This window comes from Patiria miniata, unplaced genomic scaffold (assembly GCF_015706575.1).
Source record: "Patiria miniata isolate m_02_andy unplaced genomic scaffold, ASM1570657v1 HiC_scaffold_3, whole genome shotgun sequence".
Lineage (NCBI taxonomy): Eukaryota > Metazoa > Echinodermata > Asteroidea > Valvatida > Asterinidae > Patiria > Patiria miniata.
In genome coordinates this window covers 41,770,180-41,791,764 of record NW_024037069.1, presented here as the reverse complement: position 1 = coordinate 41,791,764, position 21,585 = coordinate 41,770,180, and the positions used below count along the sequence as shown (strand labels likewise).

At 42.2% G+C, this 21,585-nt stretch overlaps 1 protein-coding gene across 3 annotated transcripts; it reads right to left on the bottom strand.

The window, feature by feature from the left end:
• Positions 1-2,887: 2,887 nt before the first annotated feature.
• Positions 2,888-20,859, bottom strand: LOC119738004 (hemocyanin AA6 chain-like). 3 transcript variants are annotated; one of them, XM_038212707.1, is made up of 8 exons: positions 20,020-20,857; positions 8,939-9,097; positions 8,480-8,656; positions 8,040-8,201; positions 6,860-7,027; positions 5,996-6,112; positions 5,143-5,329; positions 2,888-4,833 (listed from the first exon to the last, which is right to left on the bottom strand). In XM_038212707.1, the coding sequence occupies exons 1-8, from the start codon at positions 20,677-20,679 to the stop codon at positions 4,400-4,402; spliced, it is 2,064 nt and encodes a 687-aa protein (XP_038068635.1). In that variant the 5' UTR covers positions 20,680-20,857; the 3' UTR covers positions 2,888-4,399. The 3 variants fall into 3 exon arrangements, with proteins under 3 accessions (XP_038068635.1, XP_038068637.1, XP_038068636.1); XM_038212709.1 differs by lacking the exon at positions 20,020-20,857 and adding an exon at positions 16,320-17,005; XM_038212708.1 differs by lacking the exon at positions 8,040-8,201 and having other exon boundaries at positions 20,020-20,859.
• Between the last annotated feature and the right edge of the window lie 726 nt (positions 20,860-21,585).

The following is a 21,585-nucleotide window of genomic DNA, read 5'->3' as shown; positions in this document are numbered from 1 at the left end:
TGTGATCAACGATCCACCAATCAGATGACGGGGATTTATTCAGGCGTTGTATAAAAAAACAAATAATGAATGTTTCACGTTCGTGCAATGGCAAGAATAATTTCATTCGGTGACAGACGAAATGTCCCATTCCACTCGGCTTCGCCCCGTGGAATGGAACATTTCATCTGTCACCTCAAGAAATTATTCTTACCATTGCACTCACAAACATTCATTATTTGTATACTAACGGTAGCTGACCTATACGTACCAGACTTCAAGTTCGTGCTTGTGAACACGGACAGTATACATGTATTATGTTAGTCTTGGCCAAAGACGTCAGTGATCAAAAGCGCGTATAGTTGCAATGTTGTGTAGCGCCCTTGCATAATTGGGTGTTTTTTTTTACCTGCTCGCACTTATGTCTTGGTCATTTCGTAGTAATGGGAGCGTGGCCATTGATGTAAATAGGACCGTCTGTATAGATTCGAACCAAACAGCAGTTCCTATATATTTGACGCAGTGGTCGCGCCCTCGCGCGGGGGTATCTTTGCGTTGCGCGATGTTGCTTGATCACCTAACGTATAGCGAGAATGTTTACAACCGTCGGGCGAGCCATTGAACCTTTTCTTGATCGCTAATTTGTTCCCTAGGAAAGCCTAGGGAGAAAACACAGAAAAAGTTAAACCGCTGATACGAAATGGGCAAGACATTATATAATAGTGCGAGTAGGCGCGCTGGTCGCGTAATTTTTATTCCTAGGAGGGTTAGGGGCAATGTCATGAATAATTCATGTTTATCCATGAGAACGGACAATGACATCAACAGCATTGTTGTTAGTTACTCAACTAGTTACAATACATTAAAGCATTTTAAAGAACGGTTGTCGTCGAGCTACCACACAGTAGCCTAGTGGATAGCGAGATGAGCTATGGATACAAAGATCCCTGGTTCCGAATCCACGTCGTCGCTGCTCATTTTCATCAGCTATTTTTCTTCTCCAAATTTATCACTGAGATAATTTTAAATTAAGGGGAAAATAGAACAAGAACCTAAGTCTTGCAATGATTCAAAGGAAAAACTGAATTATTCATGACATTGCCCCTAACTCTCCTAGGAAAAAACTTACGCGCGCTTGTCTAATTGTTGTGCCATTAGAGGGCGCACTATGCACAATCCACTATCAATCACTAGCGTCTTGGGCCAAGACTAGTATTATGTCTGCGACTAGAACCGTGACACATAACGGTACATGTTTTGACAAATTGCGTTGTCTCAGATGCCCTCAAGTGGGTAAATGATGATTGTAACAGTGGATCGAAATGACTCATCGCGATAAAAAATATCAAAAATATGGAGCGACCAGACTCTTTGTTTTTTTATGTTTTCACGAGCCCAATTTTTTTTTTTCAGTGACGTCGCAAAAAAGGCAGCCACTGCATGCGTACACCCAAAGGCGAATCCAGGAATTTTCGGAGGGGGGGGGGTTTCATCGGTAAAAACTTAAACCCGACACTTGGCCTCCGTAAAATCAAAGGGGGGTGGGGGGGGGGGTGGGGGGGCTTGTACCATATTTTCAATGGGGGCGCTGTTCAAATCTGACGATTATTAACACTATATCACATAACAATGTACATGTACCCCCTAACCATGCCCTTACCAAGCATTTTGGGCAAGCTGGACATAAATACTAGCCAAAAATATTTGGTGTCGGAGCGGGGCATTCGCTTTTTTTTCATGAATTTCTATGTGAAAAAATATTGACAGAGCTGGGGGGGGGGGTCCCCCCCCCACCTTACCACCGCCTGACACCACCATATTTTGCTCGAAAAAAATTGGTTAAAGTGGGAAGTACTAGGTATTCCCTCAAATTGCAGCACCGCAGAGCATGCAACTAATATCCAAATAAACCGTGCCCTTAAGCGGTCCCCGAACCCCACGCCGTAATTTTTTGGCCGCCCCCTTTTTTTGGGGGGGGGGATATTTGTTTGGGCCCCCCCCCCCCAAAAAAAATGTGTTCTGGATCCGCCCTTGTGACTTATGGCGATGCTCAGCAGAGCGGACAATAACTATCAAAAAATTGGTTAAAAGCTGGCAGGGTAATACTGATGGTCGCAGTTGTGAGTTGCTGATTATACTAAACTTTACATTTATTATTTATTCGCCCCTCTTCTCTTCTTCCCCCCCCCCCCCCACTTTTTCGTCTTTAATTCTTTTTTGTTAGTTTTTGTTATGCTTTTCTGAGGGAGGGGGCAAGTAATCCCCTTGCCCCTCCCCCACGCCCATATGCAGTGTCACTTTTCGAAAAGTAAAATGTTCCTGTGCGCGTTCCTTTGGCTTATGGTTTCTTTTAAATTCGAAACTAAATAAAACAATGCTGGTGTCGAGAAACTGGACAGAAGTTGGGAGTATGGTTTCTTTGTCGGCCGCCGGCCTTTTTTTTGCATATCACTAAATTTAATCAGGGACAGTTTCTTCGAAATCGACGTTAATATGCATTATCCTCATTTTACATTTTTATCAAAACTTGGAGTTATTTCTTGTCATATCTTAAATACTTTCAGAGGGTCCTGGCACAAGTCAGAATAAAATCGTGAAACATGCATGGGCCAATTTCATGGAGCTGCTTAGCACACAAATTTGCTTAGCATGAAAAGTCTTCCATGGCAAAAACAGGATTACCAAGCAAATTTCCATGTGATGTATAATTATTATTGCCTGTGTTTGGTATTCATTCAGCTATTGTTTGTAAAGCATAAAAATCACATGGAGTTTTGACTGGTAACCTGCTTTTACTAAGCCAGGGAATTTGTTTGTGCTAAGCACATTTTTGTGCTTAGCAGCTTCATGGAATTGGCCCCTGGTCAAATTTACCATACATCGACTCAACAAGTTCTACATCGCAAGATATTGGAGAAGAATCAATCGAACTCAGCTTTAATACGCTCTCGGATCATTATAAAGACTTCAATGTAGCTTCTTGGTTAGTATATCACAACAAATCAATATAAATCAATCAATCCATCTTCTAAATATCACAACAAAGTTTCAAGCTCGTTAACAAGAAATGTAAAAAGCCATTTTAATAAAGGTTCACAGCAACACCGATATAAATTTAAAGGAAGAACAAAAACCTTTTTCCATTCTAATGTTAATTTTTTTCATACCTCAGGAAATACTCATTCAAACAGCTGAACAAAGTCTTATAGTTCGCTCCGATTTATTTGGCCAAGTTAAACTGGCAGTAACTCGCGATTCTATGGGACTTGCATGGATTGCCGGTGTCATAATTATGAAAATCCAACTCGTATGAAAATCAGACTCGTATTCCCTGTTTATTGGTTAAGCCCTCGCACGTGACCAGTCACTTTCTTAATTATCATACTTACGCATGCGCAATACTACCAAAGAGCCCATATTTCATGGAGTCGGATATTCACGCTACACCTGTCGTGTCACGCGCGTCTATGAAAGTGCATGGAATCAGCCACCTCCATAGGCCCACGTGTAAATGCTGACCGTAGCCAAATTGTTCGGACTCCGCCTTTCTAGCTATATGGTTCTCATAACACTTCAGACATTAATTTACATAATTGTTCTTGTTCACCTCCACCAGTTTTACTATACAAAATTTGCGTACCATAAGCAAGTGAGAAATCGGCTTCACTTTTTATTTCTGACTCCAACTTGCTTTGTAAAAAGAAAATTCTCGAAACTAACCATAAACTTGTTACCTTCAAGAGAACTTATTCTGTGATGCCTTACGATTTTTTTATTTTGGTTTTCAATATTTTTATTCTAAATCTTACAACAGCCAATTAAAAAACACACCAAAAAAAGCTGTTTTACAGACACTATTGATATTTAGTCTAGACGTTGCCTCTAATTTGAAAATACATGTGCATAAAAATAAAGACTATAATAAACCTATTTTGTCTAAGTATTGCAAATATTAAGCTAATAGGAAGCGTGAATTATTTGCTTTCATATCTTTGCGAGATTTTGTTAGTAATTTCAGCAGGTATAACACAAAGTATGGAATTATATTTAACTAATGACACAATTCAGACCATTAAAATCATTTTCCAGTGCACATAAAAGTAAATGGGCCCAAAACTTTTGCCGGTCTTACCAGAAAGAAATTCCAAAATGTGATAAAAAGATGTTAACCGATATGCATTATTTGCTTGGATTTCGTGTATAACAACAACAGTAAATTGTTTCACTGATAACTATTTAACTAAAAGGCTACATAAACAACCTCAAATTGCGCCAAAAACTAGTTTACTATTTAGCTTAATAATTCAAAATGATATATTTCCAATAACTGACAAACTCGTACAATTGTCTAAATCCCAGATTCGTGTTTACATATTCCGCCAGAGACTAAACAGATCAAACGCGCGTTTCAGGACCCACCTCACACGCATGTGATTTTAATCGGGAGCGTCTTCATGTTAGAGAAGCCCTTGGAGAAGTCGGCCACATGCTTATAGAGGGCGCTGTCTATCTTGCGGTCGAAGGGGAATCCCATGGGGCGCTTGTCCGGGTAGGTCTTGTCCTTCACGCCGCAGTAACTGGTACCCCGATCCAGGTCATCCGTGCTGCTGTCGTTGGCCCAGTTGGTAACCATGACGAAGAGGTCAAAGGGCATGCCTGCCGCTGTGCCCCTGGGTACCAGCATGTGCTCGGGCCAGCCGCACTCGCAGTAGCGGTCTGGTCGGCATGCGCAGCCGTCGTCTGCTTCCTTCGCTGCGGTGCCTCTCTTCTTCAGCTCTGCAATGGTCAGCTCTCGTGGTTTGATGACGGAGGAGCGGGTTGACCTGCGAGTGATGGCATTGCTTCCAGTTTTCACTGTGAATAAAGGAAGCGGACATTGGTAACTATTCTATTAGTTGAACGAGACCAGAGGATCGTATTTAGTGCCTCATACCTCGCCGATCAGATGTGAGAGACCAATTAAAACTCCAGCCCCTGTCAGATTGGTTTTGGGTGTTTCATCATAGATCAACGACCCGCAAGCTGATTGTGGACATTGGTAAGTGTGACATAACTAAAAGGTTTTGCTGACCGACATTCCTTTCAGTGCATTTGGGAGTTGTCATGATTGTTTTGAAACTTCATTTGCAATCTGAAAACGTCGAGATGAACGATTTTACTCACGAGTTGTCACAAACTTGTCCATCTCGATAAAAAGGCGGCGCTGGGAGTCCAACTGATATTGGGTCCCATGCTCGTCGAGAGAGGGCGCAATGAAGATGCGGATGGCTGCCTTCAATGGTGTCCTGCTGTTGCTGGTAACCCCCAGTTTGTAATTAAATCTACCGTGGTTCACCTGTTTCACGGTTACCTGTTGAACAAGAATATGCGGCTTTGACATTAACAGAAGCCCTTTGACACTTATTCATGCCTTTGTCATTATCCTTCACAAAATGTATCACGGATAATAGGATGGGCCTAAGATTTCAGTCCTCTATGTTAAATTGGAACGATGAATGTGGGATTCAAATTCGTATGTAAACCAAGTTGATCTTTGGCATAGCATGTTTGTGCAAACTGTTTTAATACTAACTTACAGAAACATGTACATTTTGTTGTATACATCACCTCCGTTTGAAGTGGATTATAGGGGTGTTTGCCATTGGGACAGATTTCAGCCAAACTCTGGGTCGTGCCGTTAGTATGGATAACTAGAATATACACCCATATCTGGCAGGAATGCCTTCGCAAAAGGAACTTGATTACCTCTCAAAAAATCCTCCGGAGCCACGAATTAGAAAAAGAAAAACATTTCAATACTATTTTTTCCGAACTGCATGCGTCTACATTTTTAATGCAAAGTCGGGTAGACGAATGCAGCTCGCAAAAACGTCAACCAATACATCCCTAATTGTGTGTGACTAGTTATATTAATGCAATATCTGCATATCTTCTTTTGGACTTCGGGGACTTAAAAAATAAAAAAGAGCCTCGGTGGTTGTCTGTGTACTGTACTTAAATGAGCAGTAACACTTACGTTGACTTCAGTATTAGGCTTGTCATTTGGGTTCAGGAACATGTCATTGGCGATGTCCACCACAACGTCCTCCATGCGAGTGATCAGAGTGTTGGCAGGCCGAGCTGGATCGTTCACCTGTCAATTGAGCATTAATGAAAAACAGATAACGCCAATTCAGAAAACCAATTGAGCGAGTGGTAGGATGTACAGGGTAGTCCACAAAAACGGAACCTGAGACTCAAACCACATGTACCAATGCATGGAGAATCTTTTTAGAAGAAAAATGAAACCAAGATCGCCTGATTCGGTCCAGTAGTTTTTGTTCTGGAGCCTATTTTGTGAAGCAAGGTGGGGTCATTTTTGTCCTGATGAATTACTAAACCGCTGCCAGGAATTTGACTAACATTGTAATTGATAGAGGGACATTGTTATCTAATAATACCAGCATGAAAGACGTATCATTCACAAAATAGGCTCTGCAGCAAAATCTACTGGTGCAGTACCGAATCGGGATATTTTGGTATCATAATTCTTCTAAAAAGATTCTCCATCAATTGGTACAGGTGGTTTAAGTCTCAGAGTAGTGGAAGTTTGAAGTTTTTTTGGGACCACCCTGTAGACCCAGCTGACAATAGATGTTATAGACTATTAGTGTATCACAATTTCTAACAAGAGCACCATTACAAGTCCTCCTGTCCTATGTCCAGCCATACGCTAATCAAATTTACAGACAAATGATTTATTTTATTGTTGTTCATCCCCGTTACTTTGACCAGATCCATGACAGGACCTGTGACAGGGCTTGTGATGTACTTCTGGTAGACTGGACTACAGCACGGCCACAGATTACCCAAATAAAATCAGGCTTAAAGTTTGACCTACCTGCACCTGCACAGAGTCCACTTGAACATTCTGGAATTCCAAATCAGTCTGGTTGTATGGCGTCAACTTGATCTTATGCAGGAAGAACAGATCATCGACGAATTTGTGCCAGCGGAAGAAGATCGGGTCCCGGATGGCAGCGGAGGTGTCGCCCATAACTCCCCCGGCCTTGTGGAAAACATAACATGCAGTCAGAAACAGTTAAAGGGAATGTAATGTATCATTGGCTTTTGCAGTAATTGTAAGAAATAAACTATTTGAGGGGTTAGTATAATGATCAAATTTTGTTACACTGACATGTTCGAAGTTTTTTGTTCGACAATGCTTGAAAAACCAAGAAAAACAAAAATGTTCAAGTAGTCTGGTTCCCTGACTCCACTAAAGATAAAATGGATCAGTTTCCAGATGCCGGAAAATTGTAAGGTAAGGGAACAAGTCTAGCTGGCCTACACCCGTTCATGAACATGTAACCAATACCAAACAAAATTTGAATTGGATAAAAAATGATAAATTTGGAGCAGTAGTTGCAAAATAGTTAGGTTTTTCCAACGGTGGTCGGCCGGTATTTCGTAAAAACTTGGTAGTTTTATTTTTCGATGTTTGCAAATGTTGTATATTCCCTTTAATATCAGAAAACAGGAAGTCGTGATGTTGATTCCCGGTAGCCTAGATCTTGCTCTTTGAAAGTTAAGAGCTTGTGGTGCTTTATGACACACCGTTTCTAGGCCACTAATTATTAAACACCACACCATCATCTTAGATAACATTTTAGGACTGTAGCCTTACGAAGTGTCCTCCTTCAATCTCTTTCAATCTCCTACCTCTCAGTGTTGTAGATGAGTCCATCACAAGTCTATCACAGGTCTGTCACACGTAAAGCACAAGTGATTTCAAAAGTCCTATTGCAAGCATCGGTGGATGAACATTATACGAAGACTTCTTTTGTAACAGTAAATGTGTGGGACTTGAGACTGGGGGACATGTGATGGACTTGTGCATGGACGTATGAGGACTCCTGGTGACTTGCGATGGGCTCAACTAAAATATTGTTCGTACACACAATTGAGGAGTGGAACACACTGACGCTGCAAGATAAGCTAAGCCCAAGCTATTACAAGCCTTTCTCTTCCCCTAAAGTGCATTTAGGCCAAAACATACTCCAAGGTGAATTCTGACGCACCTGATTGTAGCGGTAGTCTGGATCCGTGATTCCGGCCAGGATGTCGTGACCGCGGTTGTGGATCCCCACAGAACCGTACAGGTCTGGGTTGGGTGTGCTGGCATTAGCCTCTATGGCCGCGCCCAGACCATTGATGTCGACGTCCACTTTGTGGCCATCGGTCTGTGCACAATAATAATGCCACAATAAACAGTGCTTTTGAGGGAGCCGAATTTTAGTAGGTCTACTGAAACATGTTTTGAAAATGTAATTGCAAAACTCATGAACTCGATCTCAAGCTAGAGATTGCATTTATACCTAAAGTTGTAATTCACTTCTCGTGTATCTATACTACAAAAAAAATCAAGAAAAACCTGAACTCTGCCGAAGAGGTGTCTGTTTAATAATCCAGATTTTGACACCAGGGACAATACTCCTCCTTTGATAGTTTTTTTTCTCACCTTTTCAAACTTGCCAGTGTTGATGGCATCCAGAAGTCGGTCGCGATGGTACCCCTGTTGGATGATCAGCGTAGGATCCGAGGGATCGCGCCAATTGTCGGCTAGGATCATCCCTGCGGGCCGCGCAGCGAACTGGTAGGCCCCGTAGTAGTCCGTCAGCTGTGGGTTATACCCTTCCTGCAGAACAACATGTCAAACGATTCTTTTCAGAACCAAACAAACTCATAAAAGATACCTGAATACACGATGTTACCGCAAACCAAATTTCAATCATACTTCAACCAACAAGATCTTCTGGCTCTTTCACAATAGGGTCAATACCACAATTCCAGGTTCAACGCACCGATTGCGAAAGTAGAGAAGCGAAAAAAAAATTGAATTGGCACATATACCGGTAGTGAAAAAAAACCAATTAATATACGCGATCCATGCCAATGCATTTTTAAACTTTTAATTTACCGGGATGGGAAGGTGCCAGTTGGAGTAGGAATCCACCCTCATAAGGCCTACAGCCAGCCTCTCAGCATCGTAACGGGCCAACATCTGCTGATGCATGTAGTAGAACAGCTCCCCCTGACGGTCCTTGGTTACTCCGTTGACACCGCGCCATGGATAGGACTGGACAACACAAAAAGGGTAAAACAAGCGTTGAGTTGCAGCATTGGTGAGCTGTAATGAGCTGAGCTAATTTAAGCCGATATGGTCTTATCTGAGGTGAGCTGAGTCAAACTGAGCTGAGTTGATCTGACCTTATCTTAAACTGAGCTGACGTCGGATCGGTTGACCCTAGCTGAACTGCAGGTGGAATGCAGCGCCAAGCTGACCTGTTATAATCCGATCTGATCTGATTTGATCTTATCTGAGATGTGCTGAAATACAGCTGAGCTGCTGCTGAGCGAAGCTGAGCTTACTTGATGTGCTCTTATCTCCTCTGATCTCAGCGTCGTGTCGTGTGCTCAGCTCAGCTGCAGACACGCTGAGTTGTGCCCGGGGGGATCTGCAGCTATATAGCTGTATTTAGCTGACATATAGACACATTAACTGATGAGCTGGTCTGAGCTAACGTGAGCTGATCCGGACTGATGTGAGAACTAAACTGACTTGATCTCAGCTAATCTGCGCCAAGCCCAGATGAGCTTTTAGCTGGGGTGGAAGACGAGCTGAAGTAAGCTGCAGATCAGGTGAGGCAAGTGGGCTGAGCTATACACGGGATGGGCTTATATTATCTAAGCAGACCCGAGGTGACCTGAGCTGATCGACTTGACCTGAAATTTAGCTGAGCTGAGCTGAGCTGAGATTTGCTGTCAGTCAGCTGAGCTGGTAGCTGAGTTTTATTGGAATTATACCTACAGCTTAGTTGAACACAGTGGCAGCTTATATTATAGATGGAGCTCAGCCCATACTGCCTATATCTGCGCGTGCGCAGCAGACAGCGTTTGATCACAAAGGCTATACATGAAAAAAAGATTGACCTTAGTATACTTCGGATTTATTGTATTGATAGCACAGAAGGATACCGTACAACTGTCTACTCAGATTATTCCGTTAAGCACGGTTCGGTAATCTTTGATTGTTGTGGACATCATTACCTTAACGTGAAGCCCTGTATGGTTCAGAAAAAAATGGAAAACAAAAAGTGAGGAGGAACTTGGTGAATGAAAACCAGGTGGAACATTTATCGAGTTATTCACTGCTATAATGTGAGGTTCATTGAACTTTTCGAATAATTCTGATACACAGTTTAAATGTACTGTATAGACTGATTAAATGCATGTGAGTTTGATTTAGGTGGTCTTCCCACCAGCAAAACAACCACGGAACCAGGAAATCATCGCAAGGAAACAGCCAGCTTTCAATTGATAGGGACTTATATTGCAAAATACCCCTGGAAAAAAAACAGGTGAATGTTCGAGGAAACCGATTAGATATAGAACGATCCAGGGTTTCTTCCCACAAGACCATTTCATTGAATAACCCGGATCTAGCACGATCAATGTACAAAACGATTGTTCAGCACAACCACCACCCCCCCCCCCAAAAAAAAACTTATAATAATAAACAAACAAATTCCCATAGCTTCGTCTATGAAATTCCATATCAGTATTGACTCATAATACCTAACTAACCCTGATCTACTAGGACGGCTATTGAACTTACATGCTCTTGTTCACATGCACATTGCACGCTTATTTTGCTCTTTACATTATTACTTACAACCTAATTTCCGGGAAGATCAACAATCGCACTTTAACAGCGCTGGCTACCAGACATGCATGGCACGACCGCAATGCATAAAGCTGCTTATTTCAACCCGAGCAAAACTATACGCTCATTTGTATGATTATAGTTTCGTAAGTCAAGTTACTTTTTTAAGATGTACAGTTTTCAGTGTGACAGAATTCTCAGAACGGTCTCCGAAGCTTTGCGAAGACTCTATAGTCTTTTAGAAAATGTAAATTCTCATTAAATGTTGTCACAATGAACGTCTGATTTGATTAAAATACAGTTAAATCGCGACAAGTCAAACTCTGATAAATCAAAACAACTGTTAAGTCAAACAAAGAATCCATTCCCTCAGTAATATTACAATGATATACAACCCTGCTTCACTCAAAACTCTGCTAAGTCAAATTTTGAACGTGTTCCCTTGAGGTTTGACTTATCGAGATTTCACTGTAGTTGAAGCTCAAAACAAACTTGGTGGGCGGTTCATGCTTTAATGCGGAAGTCAAATGCAAGTAAATTAGGGCCCGTGCATTGTTTCTTTTTTTTTTTACAATCCTTAAAAATGCACCTTAGTGTCCCATTTAACTATATTTTTAATTTTCTTTTTGCCATTTTCAAGGGTATTTTGGTGCCGTTTTTGTTTTTATGCTTATTCAAATGTCCATATTTCTGAGCAAATCTGTGATACGTCACTATCCGGGCAGAAACCTGAATGTTTACAGCTATTGCAGCCAAAAAGGTTGCCAGAGTTTGGAACATTTTCCTGATTCGTTGTTGTGTCAGTACATGGCAGTAAGCCAATGAGCAAACCAATCTCACAAATGTCTTCAATGAACAAATTTGGGTTTTACAATTTGAACAAAAAAAACCCTAAACTGATAATATCTTCCTGAAATGACATCAGAGCAACAACGCCCTCAGTTGTCCGGAAAAGTATGGACAATTTTGAAGGTTTAAAGAAGTGCACTTTTTGAATAAACGTAACCAAAAAGGGATGTTTAATAGTTTTCATACATTCAAAAATTGAATAAAATGTGCTCCTCAGAAAAATGCATGCATAAACTAAAACCATGTTGAGGAAATCTACATTCTTGCAGTATGTTTCATGGTTTTGCTTGGATGGGCGTCATTCTTTTCCCTTAGAATTATTTTCAGCAAAACATCCGACCAACCCTCAGTTTCATTGGCTAAACAGCTTACAGTGTAAACAGGAGCTAACGTCAGCTGATTCGGGCTGATGTGTGCTGCGGCAGAACTGAATTGACTTGATCTAAGCTAATCTGCGTTAAGCCCAGATGAGCTTTTAGCTTGGGTGGAAGACGAGCTAAAGTAAGCTGCAGATCAGGTGAGGCAAGTGGGCTGAGCTATACACGGGATGGGCTTATAGCTAAGCAGACCCGAGGTGACCTGAGCTGACTTGACCTGAAATTTAGCTGAGCTGAGCTGAGCTGAGATTTGCTGTCAGTCAGCTGAGCTGGTAGCTGAGCTTTATTGTGTTATACCTATACAGCTTTAAGCTGAACACAGCGGCAGCTTATAGATAGAGCTCAGCCCACACTGCCTATGTCTGCGCGTGCGCAGCAGACAGCGCTTGATCACATTTTTGCTTTACATGAAAAAAAAAAGATTGACCTTTACTTCGGTTGTATTGTATTGATTATGGTGGCTTTAAAGGGACATCACACATATATATTGACGCCAATATTGACGCCAATATTCACGACATGGCCCCCATGTCGCAAATATTGACGCCAATATTCACGACATGGACCCAAGTCGCAAATATTGACGCCAATATTCACGACATGGACCCAAGTCGCAAATATTGACGCCAATATTCACGCCAATATTCACGACATGGACCCAAGTCGCAAATATTGACGCCAATATTGACGCCAATATTCACGACATGGTCTCCAAGTCGCAAATATTGACGCCAATATTGACGCCAATATTCACGACATGAACCCCAGTCGCAAATATTGACGCCAATATTGACGCCAATATTCACGACATGGTCTCCCAGTCGCAAATATTGACGCCAATATTCACGACATGGTCTCCAAGTCGCAAATATTGACGCCAATATTCACGCCAATATTCACGACATGGCCCAAGTCGCAAACCCACTCAGGCGTGAATTTTTTTCACAGCAACTTGGGGTGTCCGTTACCCACACAGTCTGGCACTCAGACACACCTATCTCTGGCTGAACGTTCGTCGTGAGGCGCAGAGCGAGCCATGGATGTACATGTACATTGGACGCAAGGTGACCGTTTTAGCCGATTTTCGGCTAACTTTGACAGAATTTTTGTAAAAAACGAGAGTTTGATAGAAAAATTTGACAGAATGGATTTTTGGGGGGCAGATTTCTGGCACAATTCTGCAAAAATGGTTGTCAAGTTGATTTGATGAGAACAGCAAATTTGAACAAAAAATTAACAGCAAATTTGAACAAAAAATGGTACATATGTTTAAAAAAGCTTCAATCCTTTCAAACAAACCCTGGCATAATGGGACAGGTTGGCTGGTCTAGGCAAATACGTTTTGCAAAGTTGCGCTTTTTATTTTTGGGACTCGATCGAGTCGATTCGAGTCTTATTAGCCTTCGCTCGAGTCGAGTCGAGTCTTCTGATGAGGGACTCGAGTCGAGTCGAGTCATTTGCTCGCAGTGACTCGAGTCGAGTCGAGTCATTTGCTTGCAGTGACTCGAGTCAAGTCGAGTCATTTACCTTTAGGGACTTTTTGGGCGATTTCTTATAAAGCTTTTGGATTTGAACACTCGCTAAAGTTATGGCCTCCTTTTATAAATTTTGGTATACATAAGCCGTGTCCGCACTGGACTTTTTTTTTGAAGGTTTTACCGAGACGACGGTAAAATGAAAAATGGTCAAATGTGACCACTGTCCGCACTTGGACTTTCGACACGGGAAATTTTACCCCGACCGCGTGGGAGAAGTAACCGAGCTGTCACAGTGTCAGTATAATGACTCACCGTACGCAGAAAACAAATTGCCGATCACATTTTCAGCCACCGATACGCTCAGTAATATTACACACGCCATTTGCATGCATAACATAATCGTTTACACGATATTATTTCATCTTGACACGCTAAATCTTGACGAAAGGGCCTATAATTCTGACGCATTTGTGATGCACGTCGTCGAAGCCATGCCGCTGTACGATGTTCCGTGCGGCAGCAGTGCCATCAGTATTCGCTGGTTCCCATCGCATGCTTACAGAATCGAAGCTATGATGTGGGCCAGGAACCAGTGACTACGGCCTACGTACGGTACCGGACCATGATGTTCCGTGCATGACTACAGTAGCGTATCAGGACGAATTTGGATCGTAGAAAATAACAATACATCGGTGGAGAAAGAGAATTTCCGCAAATTAATTCTCAGAATGTGATCTCTCTTCTCTGTGTATGTATTTGTCCGTTGAAATATATATTTTAACGAGATTTTACCGCTCGGACTTGATAATACACCGCAGCGTGTTTCTACAAAATGTTCGGCCACTGCACGTGCAGGTTCGTGCGGTCTCTGTATGCATAACAGGGCGCTTGGGCCGGATGTACGCTTTCCTGAGCCGCTTTTACCGACTCGCACTGTCCGCACTGGACTAATCGTCTCGGGAAAAGCGACTCGGTCAGTTTTCCTGGGCGCGTGGGAAGTTTTCCTGGGCAGCAGTTGGCCAGTAAAAGTAACCGCTGGACTCAGGAAAAGTAACTGAGAGGAAAACGTCCTAGGCTGTCCGCACTGGACTTAAAATGGGAAAAGTACCCATAGTCTCGGTTAGTTTGACCAAAAAAAGTCCAGTGCGGACAGGGCTATAGTGTTCAAATAATCGTGACTCGGACTGACTCGAGCTAAATATTTGACTCGATTCGACTCGACTCGACCTTTTGACCTAATGACTCGACTCGATTCGAGTCACTTCTTTAAAATGACTCGACTCGACTCGAGTCACTTCTTTAAAATGACTCGACTCGACTCGAGTCACAAAAATCAGTGACTCGTTACAACTCTGAGTCTAGGTGCTGAAGTTCACTGGAAACGTCGTCGTGGCCGGATCCACGTTTTGCCCGAAACTTACGGGATAATTTCATAACATCTTTATGTGACTATATATTGTTTATAATGTGAGTTGAACCTTAATTAAGGTAATACTACCAATCTACGTGTGATTTTAAGTGTTTATAGTGTATTTCGAGTAATTCTGTGGAATTTGGCAGATTTTTGATAAATCTGACAGATTTTTTATGTGCATTTAGCACAATTTGGCTCTGACCTTACGGTCACACTGATTGGACGTCCGTGTCCTTGCAGCGAAGGAAGTTCGCGCTAACACAAACACAATATTAAAACGTGTTTGCGGTAGAGTAGGGTGCGCCAGACAAGTTGCTTGAATCGCTACCTAGGTTGCTAAAAAAAAAAAAAGAGAATATTCACGCCTGAGTGGGTTTGCGACTTAGGCCATGTCGTGAATATTGGCGTCAATATTGGCGTCAATATTTGAAGGAAATTGGAGTCCAGCGCGGCTCTTCGATAGCCAATATTCTCAAATTCTGTCGTGAGAACTAGAACGACATAAATGTAAGGAGGGCAATTTCACAGGCAGTCACCGTCCCAAGGACACATTAACATTCCAAGGTGCATTGCTATAATTGCCAACTTAAACCTGAATAAAAAAATAAATGGCCGACAAGACTATATTGACCGTTAATTTTCACATTGTCATGTTTTTGTAAAACAACACTCTAAAAATAAAGCAACTAACCGTTAATCGCTTTTTACAATTTACAAAAATTAACAATAAAAAGGTAATTGCTTTTTGTAACTTAATACCGTTTGACCGTTTTACAAAACTGTAAAACGACAAAACGGTCAATGGCTCGTTTACTGTTTTTGTTTTTGAGGAAATCCAAAACGGTAAAACGAAATAACGGTGTGTCCCGGGATTCAAAGTTAAGCGAAGAGTCAAATATCTATCCCTGTGTTTTAGTTTGTCGAGTTGAAACTCGAAGGTCATTTTCTGGTCTCTATTTTCCGAAGGCAAGTGGCGAGTAGGCATTGGAATGAATCTCATTTAGTGATGCTACGGCAGTATAGTCCTAACTTTATCGAGATTTAGGCAAACCTGTACCGTAAAACACCAGCATGCCCCCAAGTATACGGTATTCTTTTTCTGCTCATAACATGACACAACTAGGCCTATACCTGTCTCATAATTGTGAATATCATTCATTACTTTATTATGACTGCTTGTGTTATTATCAGCTCTTACAGCGATACGATAATGTTGCCCCATGGTCGCGGAAGTATTATTGGTTGAACGTCTTTCAGCTGGGTGGTGTGATAAAGCCCTTTCCAATGGGTTTTAGATAATAACAAATCAGAGAGCATGGGGTGGTTATTTTTGTAGGTTTTTTTTATTGTTCTCTTTTTTGGGGGGAGGGGGTGCCTTTGTTTTAAATGTCCTATACCGAAAATCACAAATTATTTACTGATACGCATCCGTTCGATCCCGTGGAACAAACGAACACCATGCTGCCACGCAAATATAAGGATCTACTCAATTAAACTATAAAAAGTACGATTTGTACCTGATGCCAGTGATAGTGGTGAGAGTTGAAGCCACAATCTTCTCTCCACCAGGCAAGCTTGAACTCCGGGTCCCGGTTGGAACCGGTGGTAAAGGCGGGAGGAATCGAGCCGTCAGAGGCGTCACTTTTACCGAGGCGAGCCTGATCGAAAGCACGCTTGATGATCGGCCCCGGAAAATAATTTCGAGGGTTGACCTGCCATAGCGGAGGCAACAGGGTACTGCCGGTGTCCTTACGGTGCAGCATTGCCGTGGAGATGGCGTACAGGTAGCTGCATGCCCTCGTTCAGAATTTCCCGGAGACGAGTGGCATCCTCTTGGAATTTCTTGAAGCTGTCGCAGGAGACCAGGTAGTTGACCACCGTGGCTGCCTCATCAGCGTGCGATTTCTTGAAGATGGAGAATTGGTGACCCTTGGCTAGGACACCGATGCCGCTCGGGAAGATGTCAACTTCTGGGACGGCTGTCTTAAAACTGGAAGGGACGAAGGCGTACCCGACCAAGGACGCAACAGAATCAGGAGCAGGGGAAAAGTGGCTGGTGAATGATCAACAGCACTGAAAAGAGACAGTACCGAGTTCTGCTTGGAATCCATAATTACGGCTGCGATTTGACGCGGGCACGAGCGCAGACAGGCCGGGAGCGTCCTTTTATACCGAAACGTTCGCTTTCGGACACACCTCACAAACAAAACTACGTCCCTGGCCCTGTGCGTGGTTTCTGTTTGGTATCATTTCCGTGCTAAAGGAAGTGCAGTTGTAGCATGAATTTAGGTTTTATGAAATACGGACTCATTGGTGGTATTGCGCATGCTCATGCATAGATAAGTAGAGGGACCGGTCACGTGAGAGGGTTGAACCAATAAAAGGAAAAAAGTCCGATTTGCATACGAGTCCGATTTTCATATGATACAGGATCTAGGACTAGGGAACAAATGAGCTAGTTTCTCGCTAAAGGGTCAAGAGGTTGCCTTTTCTTTGCTGAATATGCATGATTCCGGGGGCCAGTTGGTGCTGATTGGTGCTGCCTGAAGTGGCATGAGCCAGTGAGTACTGATTGCCCATGGTGGTTAGATCCACGTACCACGTTACATCAGGGGGTGTACCACTGCACTCTGTGATTTGTCACGCTAGCCACGTGATTATGAATTATTATTCCTTCCTCGGTTTTGAATGACGTACTGAAAAAAAGGCCAGGCCCCTGGTAGATCGGACTCGGCGTTCGCTCCACTGAAGTCCACGATGCATGGCTGGAGATGTTCAGCTATTAAAGTACGGTATGCTGGGAGCGATTCCTTTTTTGGTTCGTTGGCGGGTGAAGCAATTAAATAATTCAGTAGTTTCGAAGGAAAATTTATATTTATTCATTAAAGAACAATATGATGTGAGCACAAAAATGTTACAGTATTTAGGCATATATATTCCAGCATTTTAATCCGCCACAGTAGTCCAGTGGACAGTGAGATGAACTATGGATCAACAGATCCATAGTTTCAAAATAGGTGCCACGCAGGCACTTTCTCACGCACATATTAAGGCCTCATTAACAACGGAATTTAATTTCGAGACCCCCAACATTGAGCGCGTATAAACTTTTCTGTGTTTTCCCAATGCGTAAAGTAATCACTTTACTAGACGTACCACAGGTTAGTTGTTTATACACCCTTCTTAATATTTTGAGCGCTTTAATATGTTTCTTAAAAGTAACGGAAAAACGCGAAAAAACAACCGATGCTTTAAAGGGCCCATGAAAATGTAATTTTTGTTAATGCTATCCTTGAAAATGCCACTTTGTGTCCCATTAAACCTTTTTTTCAATTTTCGTCATTTTCAAGGGTATTTAGGTGCTTTCAGGTTTTTATGCTAATGCAACTTTCCATATTCATGAACAAAAGTGTGATGTCATTTCAGGTAGAAATCTCACAGTTATTTCAGCACCCTGGCACAAGTTGCCAGAATTCAGGATATTTTGCTGTTCTATAGCTTTTCTTTGCTTTGGTGATTTGTTGTTGTGTCGGTACATGCCATAAAGTCAATTATGAGCCAAATTTTCTCACAAAATGAAGGAATGTTCGGGTTCACAATTTAAACAAAACCTCTTAACTGATGACATCACAGCAGCAGCGCTCTCAATTGTCCGGAAATGCATGGAGACTGTTGCATGTTTAAAGAAGTGCACATAAAAAAAGGTAAATACGAAGGGATGTCAAATAGTTTTCATACATTTAAGAAGAGGAGAAAGTTGAACAGAGTATGTTCTTAGAAAAATTCATTGCATGAACTGTTTATATGAACCCGTGCGTCATTTCCTCTGAGTGTTTCGTGGCCATATCACTTTGAACGTCGTAATCATTCTCATTATCTGCACGAGCTGGAACTCAAATTCCTAAATATAATGGGAATTTTACAGATTGTCGGATTGAGCAGCAACTTATGTTCAAAGTAAGAGCAGATATACTATACAACATGGTTTGTGGGAATATCCACATTATGGACTGGCAATGAAGTCACTGGTGCACGTCTAAGCGCCCCGAGGGATCTGTGAGTGACAAGAAGGGGGTCCTGTGAAAAAAGGGACTTTCTATTCTATTCTGTTTGTCTCCTTATTAATGTTTCAGTTTATCCAAATACTTCACGATCACAAACATGGAGGAATCATGAATAATGAAATACCGCAGCTGTCTGATGAATATTTTTATGAGGTATAGCAAAACAAATACAACATGTTTTTGTGGGGAAATAATGAAAACAAATGATCCCTCGGTGTTGGATGATTGGGAATATCTCGCCTCGGGAGACCCAAACATCCAACACCTCCGGGTCATTAGTTTTCACTATTTCCCAGCAAACCATGTTGTATTTTGCATACTAATATTCCAACCGTAAAAGTATGCACAATATGCACCAGGGTATATAATGAGCTTCATGCATGAATTCAATAACATATTTAATTATTTTTCTTCAGTTTGATGATTTCATTTTGTTTTTGTTTCCTTGTCAAAATTAGCTTATCTCCAGAAATCAGGTCGACCCAAAATCGATCCGACGTTTTGTTGAAATGCAAGACAATTATAAATCTAGGCAGGTTCCAAACGGTGAAAACAACTACAACCAAGTGAATTATGGACAGGGACTATGTCTTTTCTCACACTCTCTCACTCATAATTCATTTGTATGGCCCGAATCTACCTATTATAGTATCGAATGACGCAATACCCTAACTTAATTGGCATGTTCAGGGTGTGTGAAACGATACACACAAAAATTATAAGTACGTTACAAGTATAATGACATTTTGAATTGGCAAATGTCAATGTGGTTATCTGAAGGATGGCTCATTTGCCAACTTTTCACTGATACCTTATCAACCCTGCATTCATGGGTTTGCACAGCAACTGGTTAAAAAAAATGTTTACAAAAAAAATCACTTTTCTACACTTTTAGTTTGGCTTATTTCTTGTAATTGCATGAACTAACAAAACAACATCCCTGTTGACTGTGTGGGCCTCCCGTTTCAATACCAAGTCGACTCCACAGTGACGGTGCGACTAAATGCGTTGAAGCACTATCTGAAACTGAGTTTGGTTTATAAGAAAATAATTATAATCTACATGTAAACTGCAAATCATCAAAATGAAAGAACATAAATAGTAGTCAGGTTACTTGCTCTACGATTATACTGTAAAGGGGGATGGGTCATACCTGGTGCCAGTGATAGTGGTGAGCGTTGAAGCCACAATCTTCCCTCCACCAGGCAAGCTTGAACTCCGGGTCCCGGTTGGAACCGGTGGTAAAGGCGGGAGGAGTCGAGCCGTCAGAAGCGTCACTTTTACCGCGGCGAGCCTGATCGAAAGCACGCTTGATGATCGGCCCCGGAAAATAATTCCGAGGGTTGACCTGCCATAGCGGAGGCAACAGGGTACTGCTGGTGTCCTTACGGTGCAGCACGGCCGTGGAGATGGCGTACAGATAGATGCCCTCGTTCAGAATTTCCCGGAGACGAGTGGCATCCTCCTGGAACTTCTCGAAGCAGTCGCAAGAGACCAGGTAGTTGACCACCGTGGCTGCCTCATCGGCGTGCGATTTCTTAAAGATGGAGAATTGGTGACCCTTGGCTAGGATACCGATGCCGCTCGGGAAGATGTCAGCTTCTGGGACGGCTGTCTTGAAACTGGAAGGGACGAAGGCGTACCCGACCAAGGGTGCACTAATTTCCTCAAGGGCCGATGAAAGGGCTGAGGCTGGTGGCCTTGCTTTAGCTTTGCGGCTGACCGGCTGCAATAAGGCTGGTGATGAATGCTCAACAGCGCTGAAAAGAGACAGTACTGAGTTCTGCTTGAAATCCATGATGGTGGCTGTCATTTAATGCGGGCATGAGTCAAGAGTCCAGAAGTCGCATTGGCCTTTACCTACTCCGGCCTCATACCGAAACCAGGACAGCCAGACACTCCTAAAAGAATTGAAAAACAGTCCCTGCAGGATGTGTTTCCGCTCCAAAAATGGTTCTGGCGCAATTGTTGGTGACCCCTGAAGTGTGGTATAAGTATAGAGCCACGTTCAATAATAGTATTTCGGGTGTTGATGCACTATGACTTTTGTCACGAGCATCGCGTGATCAGCCGAACAATTCTACTATTCTACTATTCATATTACTGGTCTCCCCAACCCCATTGAATAATATTATGAAGGAAGTTCAAGCGTACCTTTACAAGATTTTTGTTCAGCCGGTGATGGTTCAGCTTCAACTTTTTTGTTAGCTTTCGTTCGACAAATCCTGTTTACCGGCTGGCCCGTTCTTTGCACTTATGCCCATCGTATATAGCGATGTTTTTTTTTTTTTTTACACAACAGTCATGGGTATTCCATGTTGGGCGCCTTGAATAAAGGCTAGAGGACAAAACAGGTTATATAATTGGGAAATAAATTTATTTGTTTCTTTCTGATTCATGGTTCTGGAATCTTGATGATTTTTTATTAAAGAGAATGAAAGTCGACCACGGTGTGATTACCTCAATGTGCGCGAGATGAATTCTCCACTCAAGAACGCGATAAACCATGATCCCATATTAGTACGGCAGGAGAAATGGGAGAAATGGGTTCCCATGCACCCCCCCCCCTCACCCCCAAATAAAATTCCAATATAATTTTTAGAATTCCTAGGACATCTGATTAAAGAATTTTGATGTTGCCAGCGAAAAAGATGTCCCATGATGCCCTAATTTGCATATTTCCAAGATGGCTGCCGTGCGAATAATTAAAAACGCTAAG